This window comes from Larus michahellis, chromosome 3 (genome assembly GCF_964199755.1).
Source record: "Larus michahellis chromosome 3, bLarMic1.1, whole genome shotgun sequence".
NCBI lineage: Eukaryota > Metazoa > Chordata > Aves > Charadriiformes > Laridae > Larus > Larus michahellis.
The window spans coordinates 33,609,722-33,633,765 of NC_133898.1; the positions used below are offsets into that span (position 1 = coordinate 33,609,722).

At 36.1% G+C, this 24,044-nt stretch overlaps 1 protein-coding gene and 1 long non-coding RNA gene across 6 annotated transcripts in view; one reads left to right on the plus strand and one right to left on the minus strand.

Moving 5' to 3' along the window:
- LOC141740628 (uncharacterized) overlaps positions 1–641 on the minus strand; it is a 59,655-nt gene extending 59,014 nt beyond the window's left edge. The window contains exon 1 of the long non-coding RNA XR_012586102.1: positions 418–641. This is a non-coding gene — a long non-coding RNA (uncharacterized LOC141740628). The remainder of the gene's footprint in view (positions 1–417) is intronic.
- Positions 541–23,897, plus strand: DYNC2LI1 (dynein cytoplasmic 2 light intermediate chain 1). Of its 5 annotated transcripts, none has more exons than XM_074579583.1 (14): positions 541–736; positions 1,464–1,581; positions 2,841–2,875; positions 3,272–3,341; positions 4,351–4,439; positions 6,529–6,715; positions 9,181–9,249; positions 10,661–10,738; positions 11,591–11,667; positions 12,014–12,084; positions 12,535–12,632; positions 14,553–14,645; positions 18,140–18,307; positions 22,442–23,897. In XM_074579583.1, exons 1-14 carry the CDS (start codon positions 723–725, stop codon positions 22,499–22,501), a joined length of 1,227 nt encoding a protein of 408 aa, XP_074435684.1. In that variant the 5' UTR covers positions 541–722; the 3' UTR covers positions 22,502–23,897. The 5 variants fall into 5 exon arrangements, with proteins under 5 accessions (XP_074435684.1, XP_074435685.1, XP_074435687.1 ...); XM_074579584.1 differs by having other exon boundaries at positions 18,140–18,254; XM_074579586.1 differs by lacking the exon at positions 18,140–18,307.
- The last annotated feature ends 147 nt before the right edge of the window (positions 23,898–24,044 follow it).

Below are 24,044 nucleotides of genomic sequence, written 5' to 3' on the forward strand. Positions count from 1 at the left end.
ATAATTACATTGATTTTCTTATACAATGTACTTTTTAGGGGCTGGGAACGATCTCAGGTCTCGTTTTACTCCCTCCACTGTTAACAAAGTTATCTGGGGACCACCAGTTTATCAGGAGGCGATGCTTTAGGCTGAGGTAAAATAAAAGGCTCCCGCCATTTATGACTTGTTTATTCGTCCCTGGCTTACTCCACAGCTTAAGTATTTTGTCGCTTAACAAGGGCTAGGGCCGAGGTCCCCCCCCCGCCCCCAAGGGACCCAGCCACTCTGCCACCCCTCACACCAGCTCCGCTCTCTCTGGTAGCAAGGTGGGGCGCCATTTTCACCACCCGAAAAACAGAAGCTCCTGCGGGTCCCACAAACAACTCCGGCGCCCCCGGAGGACCCTCGGCGGAACCGCTGCGGCCCTTCACTCACCTCAGGGGCGCGGCGGCCGCGGCCCCCGAGGCGGCAGAGCCCGCCGCAGCGCGAACAATCGCCAGAGAAACTCCCGCCCTCCGCCGCACTGCTACCACGCAGGAAGAAGGGCTGAGGCGAACACAAGGTCGCCACCCCACGGCCAGCGCCGGGCTGGAAGGCGGGGCGAAGCCGCGGGACGGGCCCACTGGGAAGCGGCCTCCGTCCATTTCCGTGCCCGTCCCCCTCCGAAACTACAGCTCCCAGCGTGCCCTGCGCCGTCCCCATGGCGACGGGGAGCCAGGCCGGGGCCCTGAAGAGCAGCGATGCCCAAGGCCAGGTAACAGGGAGCCCCTGCTCGGGCTCGGCGCGGGGGGCTTGGTAGCCTCCCGTCTCGCCTCCGCTGCTGTGTGAGGAAGGAGACAGCAGCCGGGAAGGAGAGCCTAGAGGAGGAAGGGAGGGAGGTGTATAAGGGGCTGTTTCGCCCCAAAAGCGAGCGGGGCCGGGGGCAGGATCGGGGCACGCCTGGCCCTTGGTGCGAGAAGGCGGTCGCTCCCCTTAGGGACCCCATAGAAAAGGGGGAGGCCGCAGGTGGCTCCGAGAGAGCCCGAGAAGGGGATGCCCCGTTGCCCCGAGCAGTGACACCCCCGGGAAGCCGGGGGCGGGTCCTGAGCCCTCCCGGGCCCACTGAGCCCGGACTGGCCCCTCCGGGGCCGGCGTCCGGGAGCTCCCGGCTCCAGGGACTGCCAGGCTGGGCTGCAGGGTGCTGCGAAAAGCCTTAATCGTTACAAAACCTTTTAAATGTGCCCTAAATGTACTCAAAACAAAGCCTGCCGCCACAGGGCTGTGCCACGAATGCCTGTAGAGGTTACCTGGGGAATTTTACTTAACCTGGTTTTGTTAAAAGTAGTTACTTTGACAAGCAGAGGGCAGGTGACGTGAAATCATAATAACAATAATACAATAAAGCACAATACCCTTCATTTATCCCTTTACATATCTTCATGAATTATGGTCTACTGTCCAATCTTTTTCTCTAATTGACAACCTTTGTTTTTTCTAACTAGTGATACTTTATGGGACCTTGCTATAGCTGAAGTGGAGAAGAGAGAAAAGCCTGACGACGATGGCAAGCGTGTGGAAGTTTGGGAAAAATCAGTATTATTTATGGGAAACAAAAATGGGGTAAAGTTAAATCCTGTATGATTCTGTGATTTTTTTGACCGTAGTTCGTGTCAGGGAAAATATCTGATAAGTATGTGTCTCACTTAATTCTTCTAAAGACAAAATGCGTCATGTTGTGATTCTGCAGAGAGTGTGCATTACACAGAGTGTGGACCAATTAGACATTATTACAATTCAGAAGTTCAAGTTTATGGTTTGGAGAGCCAAAACTTCAACCATTGTTATCGATGATGTGCTAATTCTTTGAGGTTTGGCTTCATTAATTTTTCTAAAAGTAACTGCCAGAAATAATGCTATCTATCTTCTTTAATTCTTTGACATGTCAAATTTCCCCGTGTAAACTGGTAACAATCCAATCTAACTGCATTGATTGATACCAGGATTGTCGTAAATAGAGGCCTTGGCATCCTGCTATGAATTGTGTCTGTATCTGTGTCAGACAGATTTGAACATGGGTTATCAGTGATTGCAGGCTTATGATTCTATATGTCCAAGGTTTTACCTCATTGTCCCATAAGGTGGGTCGTTAGTATGTTCATATTTTTCTTCTGTTAGCATTTATTTGAAAAGTAAATAAGGAAATGTTTGCCTTTTTGACCAAGTGAGTAATATTTTTAAGAATACAATTTTTAATTTAGAAGGATTGGTATATGTACAACCTCTGATCAGCAATTTTAAAAATACTTTTTTCAGAGAAAATACAGTGACTTTACACAATTTCAGATTTACCTGAAATTCACTGATTTTAAGAAAGGAAAGGACACAGGAGTAAATTGTTGAAGTGCTAGCCCCTTCAGTGTGGCATGCTACTCAATGTCTGAATTTCAACAGTGTAAAGACATATTTTTCTGTATGTTTATTTGTATTTTCAGCATTCTTTTTATTTCCATCTCATCAGTAATAATTTAATTCCAGTGGAAACCAAACATTAAATAATTGTATTATTAATAATTAAAAACTGTTAGGCAGTTTAACAGAGCTGGCCAGGTTGATCACTAATGTCTAAATTTAAGCACACTATTCCTATTAACGCATTTATCACCTCTATTAGTTTATAATTATAATAATGGTAGTGCAACCTGATTCTGACAGAAAGTTGGCAGTTAAGTTTCCACTATAAGGCTACAAACAATTACATGAGTTTACACTTTTCCGGTACTTTATTATTGGAATGTTAAACGAGCGAGTTTAATTTAGTGATACAACTTCTATGCTTTAATGACATTACAGTAGGGTTATTCTTTGGTTTTGATTTCCAGGGAAAGACCACTATTATACTGAGGTGTCTTGAGAGGTATGTTTTAAAAGTAGTTTTCAACCGTGGATTAGGATTTTACATACATAATATAATTATATTGTGTGATAATTCATAATAAATGTATACAGATATTGTCTTCTGTGACTGGTTGATCACTTATGGATAAACTTATTTCCCTTCATTACTACCTGTAATCTGACCCCTTCAGTCCTTCTTCTGCGGTATTAGAGAGCTTCAACGGCCCTGTGTTCAGACTGGTGCTGTTCCTTCTGTCTTTAGCAACTGAGACCTGTTGTCTTAAAGCATCCTCTCTGTGCTGCTTTTTCTAAGCCAAATTCTAAACTGACTGATAAATATAATTTAGTAACTGTGGCATTAACTTTCTTTATTTAGAGGGTCTTGACAAAATGAAGTTATTTTTCCTTAACATAGGGAAGAGATTCCAAAGCCAACATTAGCCTTGGAATATACTTTTGGAAGAAGGGCAAGAAGACACAATACAGTGAGTATCCAGAAAGTATAGTTTACTATATCTTTTTATATATATATACTCACACACACAAACAAAATAAGTAAGTGTTTTATTTTTATGTATAAGAACCTTAGGGTCTTTAGCTTATTGTTTGTGAAACTTAAAGGGTTTTTTGAATATCACTTTATTAAAATTAGCTAGCATAATTTTGTATTTTAATCTGTAATATGTTTTTCCCTCTCACTAAAATGCCGTAGATAAGGGACCAAAGTGTAACACAGAGCAGTCAGAGTCATTTCTAAAACCTACCTTGTTAGTCGTGTTTGAGTAATATAGGATGCATGCCTTTAACTTTGTCTTTAAAATACAAAATGAGTACAAACCAATGAAGATATTTTACAACCATTTTTATGAGAGAAGCAGTCATCTTAGAGGATATTAAGTCATAATTAAATTTTTGGGTTACGTGTCCATATCGCTTAATTTTGCCCTGCAGATTGTGTTAACAGAAATATTGAACCCATTCCCATCTCAGCGCAACACTGCCCAGCAGCAGTAAGCGTTGCTGTAGGTAATTGCTGTTTCTATTACTGAAGCAGAGAGTGGAAAATCTGCCTCTGTCTGAAAGATAAAAATCACTTAAAACTTTTCCCAGAAACTAAATGCAAAAGTAGAGATTCATTACTTTTCCAAACTTCTCAAAAAGCATTAGTCTTGAGCTGCAATAAACAACGAGAACCTGATTTTTTTTATGTTTATAATTATTTTTTTTTATGTTTATCATTAATCGTGCTGCTTCCTGACTTTTATACTTTACTCTAGTCATTTATCAAGAGTCATAAGCATGCTAAGAGTCTTTCCTAAGTGTTGTATGGGATTTCTTGAACGGGGGGGAAGTTGTTTGGTTTTGGTTTTTAGAACATACTAATGAAATAGTATGTACTCTTGTTCTAAGTCACTTTCATGAAAAGCCAGATGAAGATCTTTCTTGGTGTTGCATGGAAGCACATATTTCTAACATAAAGAAACTCTTTTACAGCCTAAAGATATAGCTCATTTTTGGGAACTAGGTGGTGGAACCTCATTACTGGAACTGATTCGAATACCAATCACTAGCAACAACATAAGGTAAGTGATTGATATTACAATTCCAAAGTTAATTTCAGCTTTCCTTCACACATACGTAAATCTCTAGACCTTTTATTGTGTGAAACTCTTTCAATATGTATGATAGAACACTTACGAATTTTTCTAAAAATCATGGTAATACTACACATACTCTGCTTTGACCTTCCTTTTCACTGTTCTTTCGTAACAAGCCAAGTTCTTAGCAATCTCCAACAACAAGAGAGAGCAGTAATGTGAAGGAAATGGGTTGGCCTTAAGCAGATAGAACAAGAAATACAGAAAAAGAGAAGACTTAGTATCTTTATGCTCAGTGAAAGAGCAGAAAAAGCAACTTCAGGGCACATGCAAAATAAAATCTGGCTTCCTACTTCTGTGTGCAAACACAGATGCTAGCTCTGTGAGGGGCAGTATTTTAGGATGAAAAACAAGGCAAAACACGGTGAAAAAAGAATCTCTGGATTTTGGGAGGTGAAGTGACCATACAAAAGAGATGATGTTTCTAAGAGGGACTAAAACTACTGAAATGATTTGAAGACAAAAGGAAACAGGATTTTAGAGAGAATTAAGAGAATGTAGTGAGAAAAATCCGTTAAAGTGATGGAATAGCATAGGAAGAAAAATGCATGAAGAGAAGTTGAATGAAGAAATTAGAAGGTGATGGGGGATGCATTTTATGTTTTTTCTGGTTAGGGAAGATGGAGTTGAAAGTGGAAGGGGGGAAAAAAGGATCAAAAGATACTGTTTGTATTATGATGCTGTTAAAAAAAAAAAAAAAAAAAAAAAAAAGGAGGGATACAATTTTTATCGTGTGCATTTGCTACTGTGAGAGACTAAGAAGGAAAAATCCCCACTTCTGGCACGTGAAGCTTTTTGTTTCTCGAAGAGCTTGGGGGAAAAATCAACTATTGTTTTTCAACTATTGCCTGAATGAACTTAATTGAGCTCTACCTCCATCAGTCTTTTCTTCCCTTTTTACTGATAAGGAATCTTCTGATGTGGATGATTTTAAGATTCTTTGATGGGATAGCAACATTGTTCTCTAATCACTTGTGTTCATAAGGCAATATTTTAACATACTAGTAAAAAATTCTACCATTTCAACTTAAATGTAAGTGCTTTTCACTGTTTTTTCTCATCTGTCTGTAGTCAAGCAATTTGCTTATTTAAAAGTTCCATGAACCATATCTAGTTTCACGGAGAGACGTTTCACCAGATCTTCTTTTTCCCCACAGCATTTTAAAATGAAATTGGACATTTACTTTGCTTTGTCGTCTTTCTAATACCACTCTGGTCTGGAATCCCCTTTTTCAAGTCAGGATGGAATGTGAAAGGATGATGGCATCCATTTAAATGGCTGCATTTGCGATGTTGTTGTTTACAGTTGCACTTTAAGGCAGTTAGAGTTTTGGAAGGCAGGGTTTTCAGAGGAGAGGGGCTTATATGTAAACATTTCTCATCATAATCTGCCTGGTAATTGCTAAGTATGTCGTGAGTACTCTGACTTTTTCCGTTCATCTTTCAGAAGACTTTCTCATATGCTTATTTGAGGTTCCAGCTAATTCCGTGGCACAGAATATTGCCCTTAATCAGTTTTTTCCATTTCATATTACAAAAGAATAATGGAAGTATAGAACTTTCTAATACATTAATGGTTAGGAAAGATTCTAATCGTTTGCTAACATTGCTTCATCTGGGATTGCAGAGTTAGGAGATGGCAGGGATACATGAGAGTAGAAGTCCCCAGTCATACAGGAAGAAGGAGCTAAATGGGCTCAGGATATTTGCGTATTTTACTGCTTTGAAACAAAGTCTCCAGAAACAAAATTTGATACATAAAATCCCCTAAAAATTCTGATGGAAAGTTGCCAACATAATAGTTCTGAGCAAGAAACGATCAAAAGATTTCTTGAGAGCTCATAGTATCCTTAAAAGAGCCATCTCCCTTTGTTGGCGCATTTAATTCTCTCTTAGCATTTGTATTTTCACATTTGTTGCTTTCACTGTTTGTACTACAGGTATGAAACCTGTATATGAAAATGTTAACTGTCTCACGTGCTAAATATTTGACCAAATAATGCCTTTTTAATAGGTCATTTGCTGTAGTCCTTGTATTGGATTTGTCCAAACCTAACGAACTCTGGACTACTATGGAGAAACTTCTGCAGGTCACCAGGAACCACGTGAACAAAATTTTAACCAAACTAGAAAAGACAAATCCCGAAGTAGCTACTGAAATTAAACAGAGGATGCGGAACAATCTGCAGAGGGATCATCCAGTAAGTTACTTCTAATATTTTCTCCAGATGTCACGGGCCTTTATACAGTTAAAGATAATGCTTTTGAAAATCTTAAACAACTCTTTTAGATTTTTATGCATGACTGAAAATCCATTTGATGTAGATGAACCTGTTCACTGGAAAATTATAGCAATTTAATAAAAATTCAATAAGAGCAGAAACAAGGAAAGAAGGTTTCTTATATCTTTTTGTTAGATATCTAATGTGATTGTTATGGCATGTTACACCAATCAAAAGAAATAGTTTTAGAGTAGCAGTTTGCTTTTTTCCCCCCTCATCTTTTTAAAATGAAGATGAAAACTAGAATGTACAAAAGTCATCTAGCAAAAGACTAGCTGAAGGTACAAATTTAAGCAAAGAATATAGTTATAACAGCCATCAACATGACTATATACTTTGCATTTATTTAAATGTCTATCACAAACTCAATGCCTTTTGATAATCTGACAACTAATTAAATTATAAAGTTTCAGAAATGTTAACATCAGTCCTTTAAACATAATTGCTAACTAAATCTCTCGAAAAGCTAAACTAGATTATGCGCAATAGAAATGAAAAGTCATTGTGCATTAAACCTCTGCAAATGTTGTGTGTATATAATGCATAAATAAGTATTCAACAATTCAAAGACTCGGCACATAAATCTAGTTACTGAAACTTCTGTAAAATGCTGCCATACAGCAAATGCTTAGATAGCTCAAAATTGAAAAGTAACTTTTCAAATTTTTGAGAAAGCAACACATGCACCACTCAGTAGATTTAGAGCATAGGCTTTATGGATTGGATTATGGGCTGTATTATGATTTCAGTTTTTACTTATAGAGAAGGTAATTCACAAAAAGAAAATGCCTACAAGCACTCTCGGCAATAAATCATGACCACAGTGTCAAGTTTACATATAGAGGCTTACATATCAGAAAACTGCAACCTCTTTTTCAGTAAGTAAAAAGAATAATGCCATTAGCTCTTAAGAAGAGACAACTTGTACTTGCCCTATAGGGAACACAATTATACCTTCTAAACTAGAATTTCTATACAGCCTTCACTTGCAAGCAAAATGTTATGTTACTGCTCGGTTCCCTTTAAACTTTCCTCATCGTTCAAGAAAAAATTATGTCAATTTTGTGGGAGGAAATACTATCTTTATAGTCAAAGTAAATGACGGTTTACGCAAATTTTATTTGCCTTTTTATAGCTAAACATATTTTTATGATAAACGGGAACTGATGAGGTTCTTAGAGGTTTTTTTAAGGATTAGATATATTCCATTGGCCTGGATAAAGGATTATTGGCTATGATGATAAAGCATATCAATTGCAGACCTTGTTTAAAAAGGCTGGATGCACCTATAGGAGTCCATAGTAAAAAAAATAAATAATTCCATAGTCAAAAGATTAATAGGGTTCAGTATGCCAGTTTAAACGTTTCTGATGTTATCCCAAGTTAATTTTTTCTTAGTTAAGAAACTAAATGTAATTTTTAACATCCACTGTTAAGTTATGATAATTTTGCTCAAAGCTTTTGCCTTGACAGTGTATGAATGAAGCCATTATTTTGCCTCTCAAAGTAGAGGATTTTCAGTATGTGCACTCCTTCCTGTCTGTCTGACTGACTGTCATTTAACCTGTATGTGAAATAACCAGTTTTCGAAGGGAACAGTTAGGTTAACCTCTGCTACAACACATCTCGTTTCCACTCTGCTGCAGCCAAAGCAGCTTGACTAATTGCATGAGCACATGAGGGGATTGTCTCATTTCATATGGACTACAGGAAAGCTTTCCAGATAACTTGAGAATTATTATAATCTACATATTAAAACTTTTATCAGAAGATAACTATTTAACTGTTAAATCTACATCCCTATAGCTGTTTTCATCCATTGGTATTGATTTGTATTTTCATGGTTGTTAGGTGACGTTTCCTCTTGCTGCTGATATCAAACATTTGAAAATCACATTAAATAATTTTTAACAGTTTGGAAAATGTGATGTGGGGAAGACAAATAGGTAACACAAGCAAATCATCCAGCTTAATTTTCTTGAGCTTTTTTCTGCATTACTTTGGATATGATGCAAGGAGCAGGAATGTGTCAAAGAGCCAGTTCTACTAATCCAGTCTGGCAATTGTTCTGTGACTGTATGGGGGTTTTCCTCTCTTCCCTTCCCATTTAATGTTGGAGCTGGAGTATATAGTGTAAGAGCCCTTTTATGCCAGTAGGTGTTCTGACTGCTCAGAGGGATTACTTCCTGACCATTTATGAAGAAAATGAGAAAATTGTGGAATATGGTATGGCTATTGCGTTAAATCTATTCATCTAACATAAGGTTTTAAAAAAATAGACCTCATCTTCTGTGAATTAATTTTAACCGCTTTCAGTTGTCTTAACAGTTGCGATTTTCCACAGTTTGTTTACACTGCTTAACTGTCATATATCTCTTTAATAGGATTATGAGTTAGTTGACCCTTTTCCAATACCCTTGTTGATAATTGGAAGCAAGTATGATATTTTTCATGTAAGTAATACTTAATTTATTTTTTTAATAATTAAAAGATACCTGGTAAAGGTTCTATATACTAAAATCTTGGTAATAGAATACTAATAATTTGAACGAAAGTACGTCCAGTCAGCTTTCTACCACAAAAAATCTTTCACCCAACAATATTATGAAAGGTGTACTGTCATTCCTTCACAACATACTCCCAAACTGATGATTTTTGTGCTGTACTTGTGAAGTGTTGAGATATAAGTTGCTGCAGACCAGAGAGGGAAGCAAGAAAACATGTTGATGACTTCCTTTTATAATGAGAGAAATCCAGCTCCAGGTGTGCATTCTGACAGCAGCTGTAAGTTTATGGCAGTGAAACAGGGGCATCTCTCAGGTCAGCTGGCCAGATTTTTTGCTAGTTGTGGCGGCATGAACAGTATCATTTCAGTCTGCAACTTTTTTTTTTTTTAAAGTATTACTTATGTTTTTAGAGACAAGTGAGTAATTGCATCTTTTAGAGAGGAGAGGAAAGAAATGTCATAGTACTGCTGGATTCTCCCCCAGGACATTAAAAATCCAAACAAACGCATACTTAGTTTTCAAGCAGCACTTGATCATTAGAAACTAGAACAGTATGTTTAATTTTTAGCTGCAGCTGGCAGCCTGTGCTTCTCTGGATGACTACACAGTGCATAGATACTTGGCTGATTCTTTGAGTTACTTAATTCGTTATTAATAAGGTACTGTGCCTTCTTTCATACTGAGGCTTTATGCTGAGCCATGACCTCTTTAAAAATCTGTGACTCTCATGTAATAAGCACAGAATAATATATAAGCAATAATTCCATTGGAATCTATGGACAGACTCCTGCAGGCTTCACTGGGATGAGGTTTTCAGCCACTTTATCCAGGCAAGGCCATCTGTATGATCTTATATTAAAGAATCATTTATGAAAAGGTATTTTTGTGCACCTTTCACATATTGCAGGTATTAGAATTTACCCAAAATATATTAGAATAAAATATTAGAATATACCCAAAGGTTTACTGCAAGTTAAATATCTTCATGAAAAGAAACAAGAAAAGAAAAACCATGTTCTTCTGGTAGGCAATACTTCTACTTCGAAAAATTTAAAACAAAGTGAAACAAATTAATTGAAAATTGAATACATATTCCCAATTAAGAAACTTTTTCTGGACTAACATCTTGCCTGAATTAGGCTCCCACTATAAAAAAGAAACAAAGGGAAATTGTGACATTTCTTTTCAGAGTAGGCTGTTACTGATTCTATCTTAAGATATAATTATGCTGACAGCTGAAAGTCTCATATATATTGTCGCCTAAGTGCATTGCAGTTTATACTAAAAATGAAAAGTTCTAGCTGTAATATTTTGTTTTTTATTTCTTATGTATATGTTCCAATGTCAACTTTTTCAGGAGTTTGACTCTGAAATGAGGAAAATTATAAGCAAGACACTTCGATTTGTTTCACATTATTATGGAGCATCATTAGTGGTATGTATATTCACCTTCTAACTAACGATAGAGAAGATGAACAATATTTGTGTTACAAAACAATATTTTAAAAAATTGAAATGTAAAACTCCAAGAGAAAATGGGATTGAATTGGTTTTACACTTCATGAGCTAATCTGTCAAGCAGGTTACGGGTATTTGCAGGGGATGGATGGGTGGATGGATATACTTTGTGAACAAACAAACTACATAATTCCCAGTATCAGCAGAAACTAAATCCAGATTCCCATTGAAATGAGTGGGAGAAACTTTGTTTCCCACAGTAGGGATCTGACTTCTTTCTCAAAGCCACGAATCTGTTAGGTTACAAAAGCCCTTAGACAGGAATAAGGATGTTGTTTGAGAAGATATTCTGGGAGCTGCTTTCTGATAAATCTGTACTTGTTCTGCCACTATCAAGCTGCTTTTATGATGTGTGAGCCATTGTGAACCATTTTAGTTATTCATTACATTTCTAAATGTTTATGGTATTCTGGATAATTTTTAATGTATTTTAAAATCTTAATAACTCATGAGTCTTGGGAAAAAAAATTGTCTCTTAAAGGGCATGCTTCAGAAGTTGTGAATCAATATTTTAAAATTTATTCTTTAACCTTTATTTTTGCTATTTTTCATCTAATCTTTCTTGATCTATATATTCAGTGACAAATACATTCACGTTTTGGAAAGGGAGGGTGAGATTTTTATTCTAGTAAATTCAGTGAACATATACCAAATTTACTGAGGTCAGGAATTAGCCAGGCTCTATCTGAAATCCTCTATGTAGATGACATAATGTAATAATTCTATGATGGAAGATCAAAACATATTTTTTGTTTTCTGATTCATTTAGTTTACCAGTAAATCTGAGGCTCTCCTCCTGAAAGCCCGTGCTGTTATTAATCACCTGGCATTTGGCTATGATAAAAGGTAACATAATTACTATTAAATGTCTTGCCTAGAATCTAAAAGTACTTAATAAAAAATATTTTAATTACCAAAACTTTTTTTTTTCCTTAAATATGATCTCTGAAAGATTCTTTTCATGGAATTTTACTCCTGTGTCTCAGCTGCCTATCTCTGCACAAGTGATAACTCCTTGTTTTTGATGCCAAAACTGATGGATTAGAAACATGGTCACCACTAGAATTGAGTATATTTTTATTTACCTGTATTTGTATGCAAAGCCCAGGAAGAGTCTAATCTTGGCTAGAATAATGTCATTTTTCGTTGATTGCTAAATGCTCATTTGATACATTTTCTTTTTTTTGTTTAGCAAGTCTGTATCAGTGGATCACAGCAAACCTCTGTTTATACCAGCAGGCCTGGATTCGCTCAGCCAAATAGGTTAGGACATTTCCTGTTCATCGTGTTTGTTGCTTAATTGTTTTTGAAAAAGAAAAAAATTTTAAGCAAATCAAATATAAAGTGAAATTACAGCACATCAGCATCAGTTTTAACGGATTATTGAATGAAATGGCTTAGAAAGTTTAGAATTACGATTCAGTATTTATATTATTGAGAATTACTTGTGCAGTTTTTGTTAGGTAGTGCATCAAGTATCGTGTCTTCTTCAAATAGTAAAGTACCAACAAGTTTAGATCTAAAAGAAAAAATAATATACAATACCACTCAGCCCGTTTCATGGTAGGAGATCAGTGTTCTTTGAAACTTGTTGCAGCTTACCTGTAGAAGGTAAAACATTAAATTAGATGGATCATTATCTGAAATTATTTGATAATTTATGTTGTCATGACAACATACTAGTATTACTTTGTGCTGTGCTGTAATCCTTAGGACCACCACCTGCCTCTGATAGTGACATTGGAAAGATGCATGCAAACACACCGTTGGAACTGTGGAAGAAAGTATTTGAGAAAACATTTCCTCCCAAGGTAGGTATTGACACATCTGCTGCACAGCTTCTTTTCCCACAGAACAGTAGTAATATCACTACTAATTTTTGTCTTTCAAGTCCAGTGACAGGAATTTCAGTCTCACTCAGCAGTCCTGTGTCTTCCAACCTCTTTAAATCATACGTTTTTAAAAGATACAGATTTGTACGTAGCGGTGCTTTGGTTATTAGCTTCTGCATCTTCAGTCATCTTCCTACATTTAGTAATAATGAAAGTACTGATGTGGCCCTCTGTTTTTTCCAAAGTTATACCATTGCCTTTCATTATATTGAGAGACAAGCTGTACTCAACCCATTTGGAATTTTATAAGGTGACATATCCCCGAATGCCTAAACCAAATGACAGTGATGTTCCAAGAGGAGAGCCCTTCGTGGCTGCAGCAAGCTGTTGATCCTTGTTCTCCTAGGGCATGAGGTTTTAAATAAGGCGAGTGTGTTCCTTGCCAAAAATCTGTCATTTTGCTATAGGAAGTGTTTGGATTTGCGAGGTAATTAGACTCCCTTGATCCCTTGGTACTTGATAAATTTTGTACATATCTCAGAAGTTTCTGGTCCCGAGAGTCAACCCCCCCAAATACTTCTTTTCAATAAAAGTAATTGCTGCTGTTAGGAAATCAAAATTCTTTTCTATTTGATCTGAGCAAATACAAGCTGCTGCTTTCCCCTTATGTACTGGACTGTATCACGGTTCTTTATCTCTGTCCATTCCTTGCCCTACGGCGTACCTGGGCAGGCAAGGAAGTCAGTCAAGGCTATGAAACTGTGCCTTAAATTATGATGCACAAACCTAGAGTCTGTGGATCTCCATTCTTAGAGAGAAGGAGTCTGAATTCACCCTTTCACCGATACATATCAAAGCCTACAAACTATTCCAGGTGGCTTGTGACCAGAATAAATTATCACTGAGATGCTGCTCTCGGTACAGTATGCCCCAACATGATAAAGACTAAACTTTAGTTTTCAGAAACTTTTTTTCATGTTTTTTTTCCACGTTATTTTTGCTCGTAGCCTTTTAAAACACAATAAACAAACATTCCCTCCTCCACTCCCCACCCAATAACTCCCGAACTCCCCCTGAAACAGCTGGAGAAATGACTACATTTCTCATCTTGCAAGATCCAGCGGTGTTCTAAAATACCAGTCTAATTAAAGAAGATTTGCCAAGTAGATTTCCAGTCTTCTGTTTTGGTTCCAAAATATGCTTTAAACTTTAAAGCTGGTTTTATGCATTGTGAATTTTTTTTCCACTGCCTCATCTAATAACACTGATTTATTGTATTCCATCATTTACATAATTGCATTCTTTCTATTTTCTGCTTTCCATTTTTTATGAGTAAGGAGAAATATGCGGGACAACATTTAAAAATAGATTCTTTATTTGATATTGTTTCTTTGTATGAATATATTTGCTTCTTTGGAATTAAACTTATAGTTCCCTCAAGGTTAGTAAATGACATTTCAGGTATTTGGCAAAAAGATAGTAAGCAATTTCTCAGCTATTGAAGTAATGCTTCTGGTAATCGGAACTGATTTCTAGTCTTGAGTATGAAATGCTCTAGCAAGAACAACCTTAACTATGCCCAAATGTCATGGGCCACAAAGGCTATTTTTATTTTGAGGAGAGAATAATAAACTACCAAATAAGAATATTTTCTTTTCATTTAAGATCTAACTGCACTATCACTTTCTCATCATTTTACCAGTCTAAGGTGTTTTTTTATCTAATCTGTGTCCTATAGCACAAAATTGTTCCTTAAATGCAGGATTTTAATATTTGTTTTTATAATATTTGCTTGTATTAAAAGCAAATGCTTACATTAGATCTACAGCATGGCATTTTCTTGTTAAAAGAACAGAAGATAAATTTCATCATTTGGGGTTTTGTCCTGTCTTCTTTTAGAGTTTTTGTGATTTACACGATACCAAGGACCCTGCACAGGATTTACAATACGCTGAGTACGAAGTCGATGTCATGAGAGCTCAGAAAAACCAGGTGTGTTGTTCTTCTCCAATTGCTGTTCATAGTCAGGTGTTCCAGAACCACCAGCATTGCTGAATTAATTGTAGAACATACCCGTAGTCCCCTTTTTGCCTTTAAATAACTTAAACTTTATTTTTCAGCTCAGTAGTTGGTTGATTGTTTTGGTGTTTTTTTGTTTTGGTGTTTTTTTCCCATTGCTAGACACTAAGCTGGTAGAGCATTGTTAGATCTCAAAGTTTTGGCTCTCTAGTTTTTTTAGAAATGAATAATTTTCTCTCTAGCTCTCTCCTAGAATTATTTCACTAAAATAATACTTAAGCAAAGCTGTGGAGCTTTCTTGGCAGTAATTTCTTCATTTCTGCACCCTCTACTCTCATTTGGGTGTTGACTAGCAGAAAGCTTAGGAAGCAGCGTCAAGGCTTGGGGTGGGGGCGTTCACTTTTTTTTGTCTTCCTCATTCAAAACTTCTTATTTGAACTGGAAGGGTACTGAGATGGTAACATTTCTGACTCGAGTGTGCAGGCTCTGTATGTTTTATCTTAAAGAGACCAAACAGAATTATTCCACATAGTGATATTTGGCTTAACCCCTGAATTCCAGGAAAGAGCCTTAGTGGGGAAAGGGTCTCTTATTTTTTTGTATTAATTTTGAAGTGTTTCTGCACTTCCCTACACTTGTGGTGAATTAATTTTACAGAAAAATTCCGTGGCAAACGAGACAAAGGTTAGAACATTGCCTTATAGATAGCAGTGTATAACGTCACGTGAGTAGAAATACTGTATATAGTCTTCATCAATATCGTAGGCACGGGTCTGTTAAAATTGATCCAAGATTATAGTGTATTTTTCTTTGTTTGGAAGAGGTATATCACATACTTATTCTGGAAACTCTTTCATATAGAGTCTGTTGTTTCACATGTGGAAAATTCTTTGCTAGAATGACTGAGAAACATTCTGCTCTATTCTCACAGCTTATATGTGGGCTATTTGTACACCATTTAACTTCCTTGTGGACCAAGTTACTGTAGTTAAAAGAGGTTTTTCTAACAGTGCTTTAAGATGATGGATTGTCCCAATCCCATGCTTTTACAGCCAGCCACTCTTAAGATGAAAGGCAGTTTTATTGAATTGCACTGTAGTTAATCTCAACTAACCCTAAAATACCATGGCAAATTTCATCTTTTTGCGTGCTTGTAAAAGAAAGCCAAAGGATTAGATTATTACTACTATCGCATTTTTGTAGACTTTAGTTAGATTGCATAAGGCAGTAAACCTGTAGTTACCCGATCCAAAGAAACACGTTAATAACGTAAAAGAATAAAGCAATTTCAAGAATCCCCTGCAGTCTTTGAACTTGCACATTACCTGTAATATCCTGTTAATGTAGGCATCAGTTCTGAATTGCTGTTACATCAAGAACAGTCTTAGAAATCATTAAAATTTGTAAAGCACGTTGCTTTTGGAATTTATAATGTAATCTCACACTCAGTGTATCTATATATCTCAAAGTAACTAGATGGTGTACTAGGTTTGTTATTTTTAGATAATACTTATGTCTTGCAAAAGAAAAAACGGTATGCATTGATTATATCATGCTTAAATCATACAAGAAATTATTAATTTTCTGTTTTTAAACAAAAAAGACAAGCTTTTAGAATCTTAATCTGTTCAAGGGCATTGCAAACCAGCGTAGCTTCTTTTAGTTGGACTACTACAAGTAATTTAAGCATTAAAGAGAAAATTACTTTTGTTATCTGCAGCTATTTCCTAAACTTCTCTATCGTGAAGTTCAATTATTACAAGATTATTTGCACATTATCAAAATGTTTTATACTCCAAGAATTTAATTCAATTTGAAATGCACCAAGATAGCAATATACATCTAAAATAAAAGAACTCTGTAGTTGCAGTGATTCTTGAAGTGTCTTTGGATTTCCCGGTTACATGGAAAGTGGCACAAAAATCCTATTTTTAATAAATGCGTCGTAAGTCTGATATTCTTTATGGAGTCTCATGGTATCTATTGTGTAGGAGGAACAGTATATTAAGATGTTTAATATGCAACATGTTGCTATTGAAATCATGTGACATAAGGCAATGTGAAAGTTTTGTATGATGACAGTGTATATTTTAATATCATTTAAGTGCACGTTATCATTTTTCTCGGTTACTTTCGGTTAATTATGTCACTTTGGACTCTAGGTGATAACCAGTTTGGTTGTTTATCTTAAAGATAAGCTTTAAAGGAAAAATAAACACAAAACGCAGCAACAGAAACAAAATATAGCCCCTGTCAGTGACTCTGATAGAAGAACGAGCATACCTGACTGACTTAGTCTTGGTCAGAGTGCTTAACAATACTGCAATAGATTTATAGATAACTGGGGCAATACAAAGTTTAATTAAATCAATTCCAACTTTGCAACCTTGGTTGAAGGGTTTGTCTGCAGCTACAGTTTGTACATTCTAGCAGAGTAAAAAGTTAAATTCTCGAGTATAAAATTAGAAAACAGTTTAAAAAAAAAAAAAGTACAGAAACAAGAAAGTACCTGGCTCCCTCTCATGTACTAGCTGCCAGCTGGTACTTATCTGATAGGCTTTTTTGGCTATAGAAGTTAAAAGACTCCAGCTCATCAGCACCCTGTCACAAGAGCATTTTTGTTTTAGACCAGATTATTTTGCTTCCTTAATATTTTCAGAGTTAACTATGAGACCCACCCGCTTTATTTCTAGACCTTTTTGCTCTATAAAACTGTTGGAAGCTATCTTTTCCTCACTGTGCCTTTGTTCAAGATAGATAGAGCACATCTCTCTTTTTCAACTGTGTCCTTTCAGAATTCTTTTCCTAGTTCTTACCCTAGAGACATACAACGTGCAGGTTTATACCAAATAGTGCTGCTGCAATTGTTTACTGCTCTTTCATTCTCTGGAGTTACGCTCTGAGGGAGAGACAATACAGCACCTGGGACCTTTTTGGAATTCACATTTTTAATGTATTTCTTTACTAGCTGGTTCTCTCTGGGAATGACTGGAATTTTGTGCTCTTTGCAGGGCTTTCAAGAGTCAAGAAAAACATTCATTTTGCATATTTCTTAGGCCTTAAACCTGAACATACGTTACAATTGTTCATACAGCCCACATAAAACATAAACAAGATGGCAAACTTGTCATCTATTTCTCTTCATTCTCTGCCAGCTTTTTGGCTTTTGATGGTTTTAGGTCACCTTAATTTCACTTTAAGTACACCCATAACTTGAATGAGAGAGATTTTTTAAAATAATATTGTTGATTAGCGCTGCACATATACTATCTGCGTCTGTAAGCACCTAGGATTGCATGAAAGACTTGTTCCTTAGTTCCATCTAAATGTTTGTGGCAGTGAGATGGCACATGCAGGTGTTCTCTACCACAGAGGTATCTCTCTACCGCTCTGTCTTTTTGAAGGTTTTGGTTTGTTTCAAGTCTCAGCTAACCTGTTACACCTTCTATTGCTAATGCTCAAAACAGGTGATTGGACCTTTTTCATCTGGACGTTTGACTGCAGCTTCATGCGTAGAAGCAAATGATAAAACTAACCTTGAGCTCGAAGAATTGGATAGCCTCCCAACTGGGTACTTAACAAGTCAGTGTCACGCAATGCCAAAGTTCACGCTGACTGGTCCTTGTTACACAAAGGTACTACTTTAGGGATTGGTGCCAGTTTTAGGTGAAGCCTAATGCCATAAAGCATACTCAAACAAAAAAAAAAAAAAGCTAGATGCCTGGTGCTGTTAGGCATCAGCTAACAAGAAGTAATGGAAGCAGATCTCAATGAACAGGGCTGTAACTGTTAAGACTTCAGCAAGTTTTAAACAGAAGAAGGGGAGGTTCTATAACATCTCGCAAGGAAGCTTAGCTCTGTTTCCCCTAAAATAGGACTGAGCTAATTAACCATGTCATTCACAACTAAAAGTCATCTTGGTGTCAGATCTGCAGCTGGGACTGTGGTGGCCAACAGAATGAGAGCTATATTTTTTCAGCATACTTCTCTGATGTGACCGTATTGCAGAAATTCAGGAGACAATTTCAGTCTCATTCAACAAACCAGAAGATTGTATATTGTGTGATGAACCTCCTTGGTCAGACCACTGTTACTGGGCAGAGAAGAATGATGGGCACCTTACCGTGGGTAACAGAGCACCAGCATCCGTTGTTTTCTTCAGAGGAGGAGCAGTGCTAGTCTTCATATTGTGGAGGAAATAGTTATTTAGGATGTTTACTCAGCTGCCAAGAATAAGCTTTCTCATTTTCACATGAAAGCATGGCCAAAGGGGTACAAAAGGTATTTTTTTTTTTAAACCAACTTAAAGACCATTATTAGGGCACTGCTATTAAATTTCCTACTGAAGTTTGGTGCTTCAGATTTTTAATCCTTATTTCAGAGTACATGGCTATTTTCACCATGGTCCAGATTGAGGGCACTTTCAGTAAGAAACTTAATGAAAAAGAAAGTTAAAGTCTTGTCAGTCCCTCAGAACTGAGGAAATGCAACAATCAAGGCTTTTCTTACAATCTTAATTTTTCCTCCTTGTTTGTAGGCATTATAGCATTGTCTTTAATTACATGATCATGTACTATTTTGCTGATGTCTCAATTCAATTGTTCAGTATTTCTTTTCATCATCCTTATTCTTTGTGTACCTTATTTCTCAACCTGCCATTCAGACACTTCAATGAACACAAAAGTATTAATTTTTTTTCCTCTGAGAATGTGTGGTAATGTTATCTTATCTGAGTGCCTCACAAACATCAGTTAAGTCTTTCTTCCCAGTCCCTTTATGAGATTAGGTGTGATCTTCCCCATTTGACAGATGAAGATTTTATAGAAACACAGAAGTACAGAAGCATTAAGGTTAAAAATTCTTTTAAAAAAATCCACTTTATGCTAGTGTTGAGACATCTAGGACAAGCTTCTAGGACTAATAAAGCTTAAAGCACTCAGAGCACATTGAAAGCATGTTTAAATTGCAATTGTTAATTCTTTGTAAAGCTGATCTGTGCCCCCTACACTTGGTACCCAGAAAACGAAGCATAATGCTAGCGTAAGTATTTTGGCATACTTTGAGATATATTCTTTCATAGGATCTTCTTTCAGTTTGGAGAGAGGATCTCTTAGCTGATTGCATAGTTACAGTATGTTCCAGAATTCTGCATGTATTTGCAGTATAGGACATCATGAGCAGGAAGGTGCCCTTTTTCAGAAGGGTCTCTGGAGCGATCTTTAAGTTGTATTTGCAACATCTTTTTCCATTAAATTTCTGACTTATGGGGATCTATTTTACTTTCTCTTTTACATGAAAACTAAGAAAGTGTACTTTCCTGACAGCATTTTTCCTCCTGAATCACTGAATTTGTTAAAGATTATTTATTTGTAAATATCCTCCCATTCAGTCCCTGAGTTGTTTTGGGTTTTTTTCTTTCATTTCTCATTGTTTAAACATTAGTCCTACCTAGATATGTCTCTGAAATAAATATTTATCGTTTTATACTTCTACATGTAGTGGAATAGCTATACAGTTTTAATATATGCTGTGTTTTTGATACTTCGCATTTCTGTATTGTTTGTAATTGCCTTCTACCTAGCTAAAATTACAGCAAAATAAATTCTGCTAAATTATCTGCCTCTTTCTTGAAAGAGTTTAGCCAGATGATCAATCTGTAAGGCTAATTATTTAGGCAACACCTGTAGACGTGACCCCCAGGCAGCATTGTCTTTATGCGTAAAACTTCATTGTCTAATTTTACCCCTTCCTGTAACCTTTGAGAAAGTTGTTAGAATTGAAGTTATTTACTTAGCATAAATCAGGTTACGTGCGTCTTAAAATATCACAGTATTCTTTCTATTCTTAACTGTTGGCAAGTTTCCAACAGTTCAGTATGTTCCAAGATCATAATTACTTTGTATTAATAATGAGGGAGTGAAAATACTGAGTAAAGACTGGCTTAGAGAAAGAACAGTTCAGTAGTACTACAGTTGTATTTAATAATGCAACTTAACTAGATTTAGACTAGACTTGGTATGTTCTGTGTCACTCATGAGTTATTTAACTGTAAAACTAGACTCCTGCAAGCAACATGAAGAATATGCACTAATTAAAAATCCTCTTACTGCTCGTAAATCTGTGGTGCTTCCTGAAAATTTTGCACTGCTGACAAAGCTGCTGAACTGATTTTCCTGAGAGAGACACAATTCCATTTATTATTTCCATGCAAGTTTTAGATGATGATTTCTTTGTTGCTCTGCCCTTTGTTTTCTTCTTCCTCCCTCTGTGATCTGGATTGATAATTAATACTTCTGTTAAATTCACCGGGTGAATTTTATTATACCTACAGTGAAACCTCCCTTACTGTGTTAAGTCCATTCTATTAAAATCAGAATAGCAATCATATAAAACACATGCCTGCTTTTGAGGCTCTTTGCTACATTTACACTAATCACTGGCTTATATCCACCTCTTTTCCTGATCTAAGTAAGATATGCTGACTTTTTTTTACAAGCCAGTGCATGGTTACATCTAGCAGTACCTCATTAGATGATCCTCTTCCTGCAAATACATTGAAAGCCACTTTATTCTTGAACAAAAAGCAATCATAGTGCTTTCTAAATTAATTTTTGCTGAAAAATCTTCAGAAATAATTCCTGACAGTACGCACCACTACATAAAATTCAGGAGATGAAATTATTGTTTGATAATGTTGCTAGAACTTTTTATTATAGGCTTCAAAATTCCCAGCAGCACATTTGACTGAAATGAGGTCATTTGTCTACCATGCTAGTACTCAGCTGATGTCAAGTATAGCATAATGTAGATTGCCTCATCTTTCATACCTAATTTGCTTTCTTTATAACTCCATGATTTGAGCCTCTGCTTTTAATAATCTAATTACTATCTAGAAGATGCATATTTTTAATTACCACATTGGGTTTGCATTTTATTTTTACACACAGATGCTAACTTTTCAATCCACTAAACAGTACAACAGAATATTTTAAACTACTAATTGAAAAACTAAACAAAAGTAAAGGCAGGGCATCATTGTCATTAGTAATACACTTCCTGAAAAACTTCAAGCAATGATGAATAATATTTCTGCAAATATCCAGTACCGTAGATTGAATAGATATGGTATGTCCATTTCTTTACACCCATTGCATTCCCCTAACATATGTATCTGCTTACTGCTTCCTGGACAAGCCTGTGTTCTGCAAGGGTTTCTAAGGTCCTCTGTTAGCTCTCTCAGGTTATCACCACTGGCGATGTATAAACTTACAGAAGTTCAATTCAGTCCTGTGCTTAAAAAAAAAAAAAAAAAAAAAAGGAGAGAAAGCAGGCTTTGTTATTCTAGTTTCTTTTCTGTAATCTTAAGGAATTACCAATCCGTTTTGCATCTTGAAAGGGCCAGACTTCATGTGTGTGAAACAGTAATTTCTGTTGGGTAATTCTACTTTCTATTTTTAAAGCACAGGTAGTGTTACATTTCTGTATGTTCATAGGGAGCCTGGTTTCTCAAACTGAATGTCTAAGACACCACCCAAAATTTCTTCTACCCTAGAGAGCAAGTATCTAGGCCTAAATAAATAAATTCTAGCTCCTTAGGTGAGAACAAATGTGGCAAATAATATAATTTTGTTAAAAAACATGTAGTACATTTTTTTCTACAGTGAAAAATGTTTGTACATGCTTCAAATGTTTAGGTGGCCAATGTTGGAATGGTATCACTTTTAATAATGAGGAGATTAGATTAATATGTCTGTCTGTTTCTGTTTCAGGAACTTGAACAATACAAAAGAAATGCCTCTAAATCCTGGAAAGAAATGGATTTTGACTGATTGATGAAATGCTATAGGTGTCTTCAGGTTAACACAAAATTATTTAACCATTTTAACATGGTACTAGCAATTTAATCTGATGCAGTTGAAGATACACAATATCAAACTACAAAATTAATATTTATTAAGCATTCCTGTTACTATTTTTAATAAAAATGGCTGTTTATTCATTCAATCCAAATTTCAGTGTATCTTGGTACTGACACAGAGTTTTAAGAAGTGGGGAGAAAGGAGTTCTAGATTATTCAGAGATGGGTCTGACTGCGAAGACTGGCATTAGTCAGTTCTACCTATAAGTTATAACACATTATTTCATTAATTTTTGAATGCTTCTGTCCTAAACATGTATTTATTTCCCACCCAAAACATGAAACTGCATAGTAAATTATGCTAGGCATCTTTTCCTAGTTCCTTCCATGTATAATTCAAAAGCAAAGCTTAAGAATATATTTGCATCATTGTTTGATGTATTTGAATAGGATAGTTCCACAAAAACTGGCAGAATAAAGTGGAATTAAAACCAGGTTTGACGTGATCTAAAATTCAGAAGTTTTCTTTATCTCTGTTTCAGTATCATACAGGTTAACACAGGAATTATTTCTTGCAATGTATAATGTTGTAATAACTTTGCACACGATTCAGAAGGCAACATTTCTGTCAAATATGCAAATGCTAGGAAGTCAGTCTAGGCAATTTGTCAGATATTTGGTTAGTGGTGGAAGTATCATTGATTCACGTACAGCCTAAGCTGGTGAAATGCTACCGTAAACCAGATACAGCTTTTTGTCCATGGGCATCCTCGCTATTACGAGATGGCCTGAGTGTTTTGAGAATACGCAAGACAAGATCTAGATTAAAGCCAGAGGTATCTCTTGAGAGCTAAGACTTGTTGTTAGAGAATAAATGGCTGAACAGTCACTTGGCAGATGAGATCGTAAGAACGTTCCCTGACAAACAACCCTACGTGCACATAAAAATGGGAAAAACAAACTAATGTGGTATTTTTCCAGCTCTTTAAAGTTATATGCTATTTTTTAACATATTTGTTCATCACATATTTTTCTGATATAACATTTGTATCTTAGAATATTATACATAAAGATATTAGAAAAAAATCTTGGCCTTACACTGAAGTGGAGAACTTGCATTAACTGGAGGATTTGACATTTTATTAACAACAAAAAAATTGTTCTGGTAATTCACAAACTGTTTCCAAAACAATAATGAAACAACTCAATAATGAAAAGAAGGAACGGATATAAATAACATAATTGTCTTCTGTGATTTACCGTCGTTTACAAGACAAAAAGATGTTAGGTAATTTTTATATTGCTTAAAAATCCTGTACTCGTTGGTTGTAAAGTATTCATAAGATTAAAATGGAGTGATTTCTTGATTCTGTCTTTATTTACACATAATTGATATGTTGTGTTTCTACAAATCCCAAAAATGGTATCAAAAGAAAGCATAGGAGTTAAAAATACAAAATTTACTAGCTGTTATACCTCTCTGCTTATTGGTTACAGTTAAAAAACAAAACAGT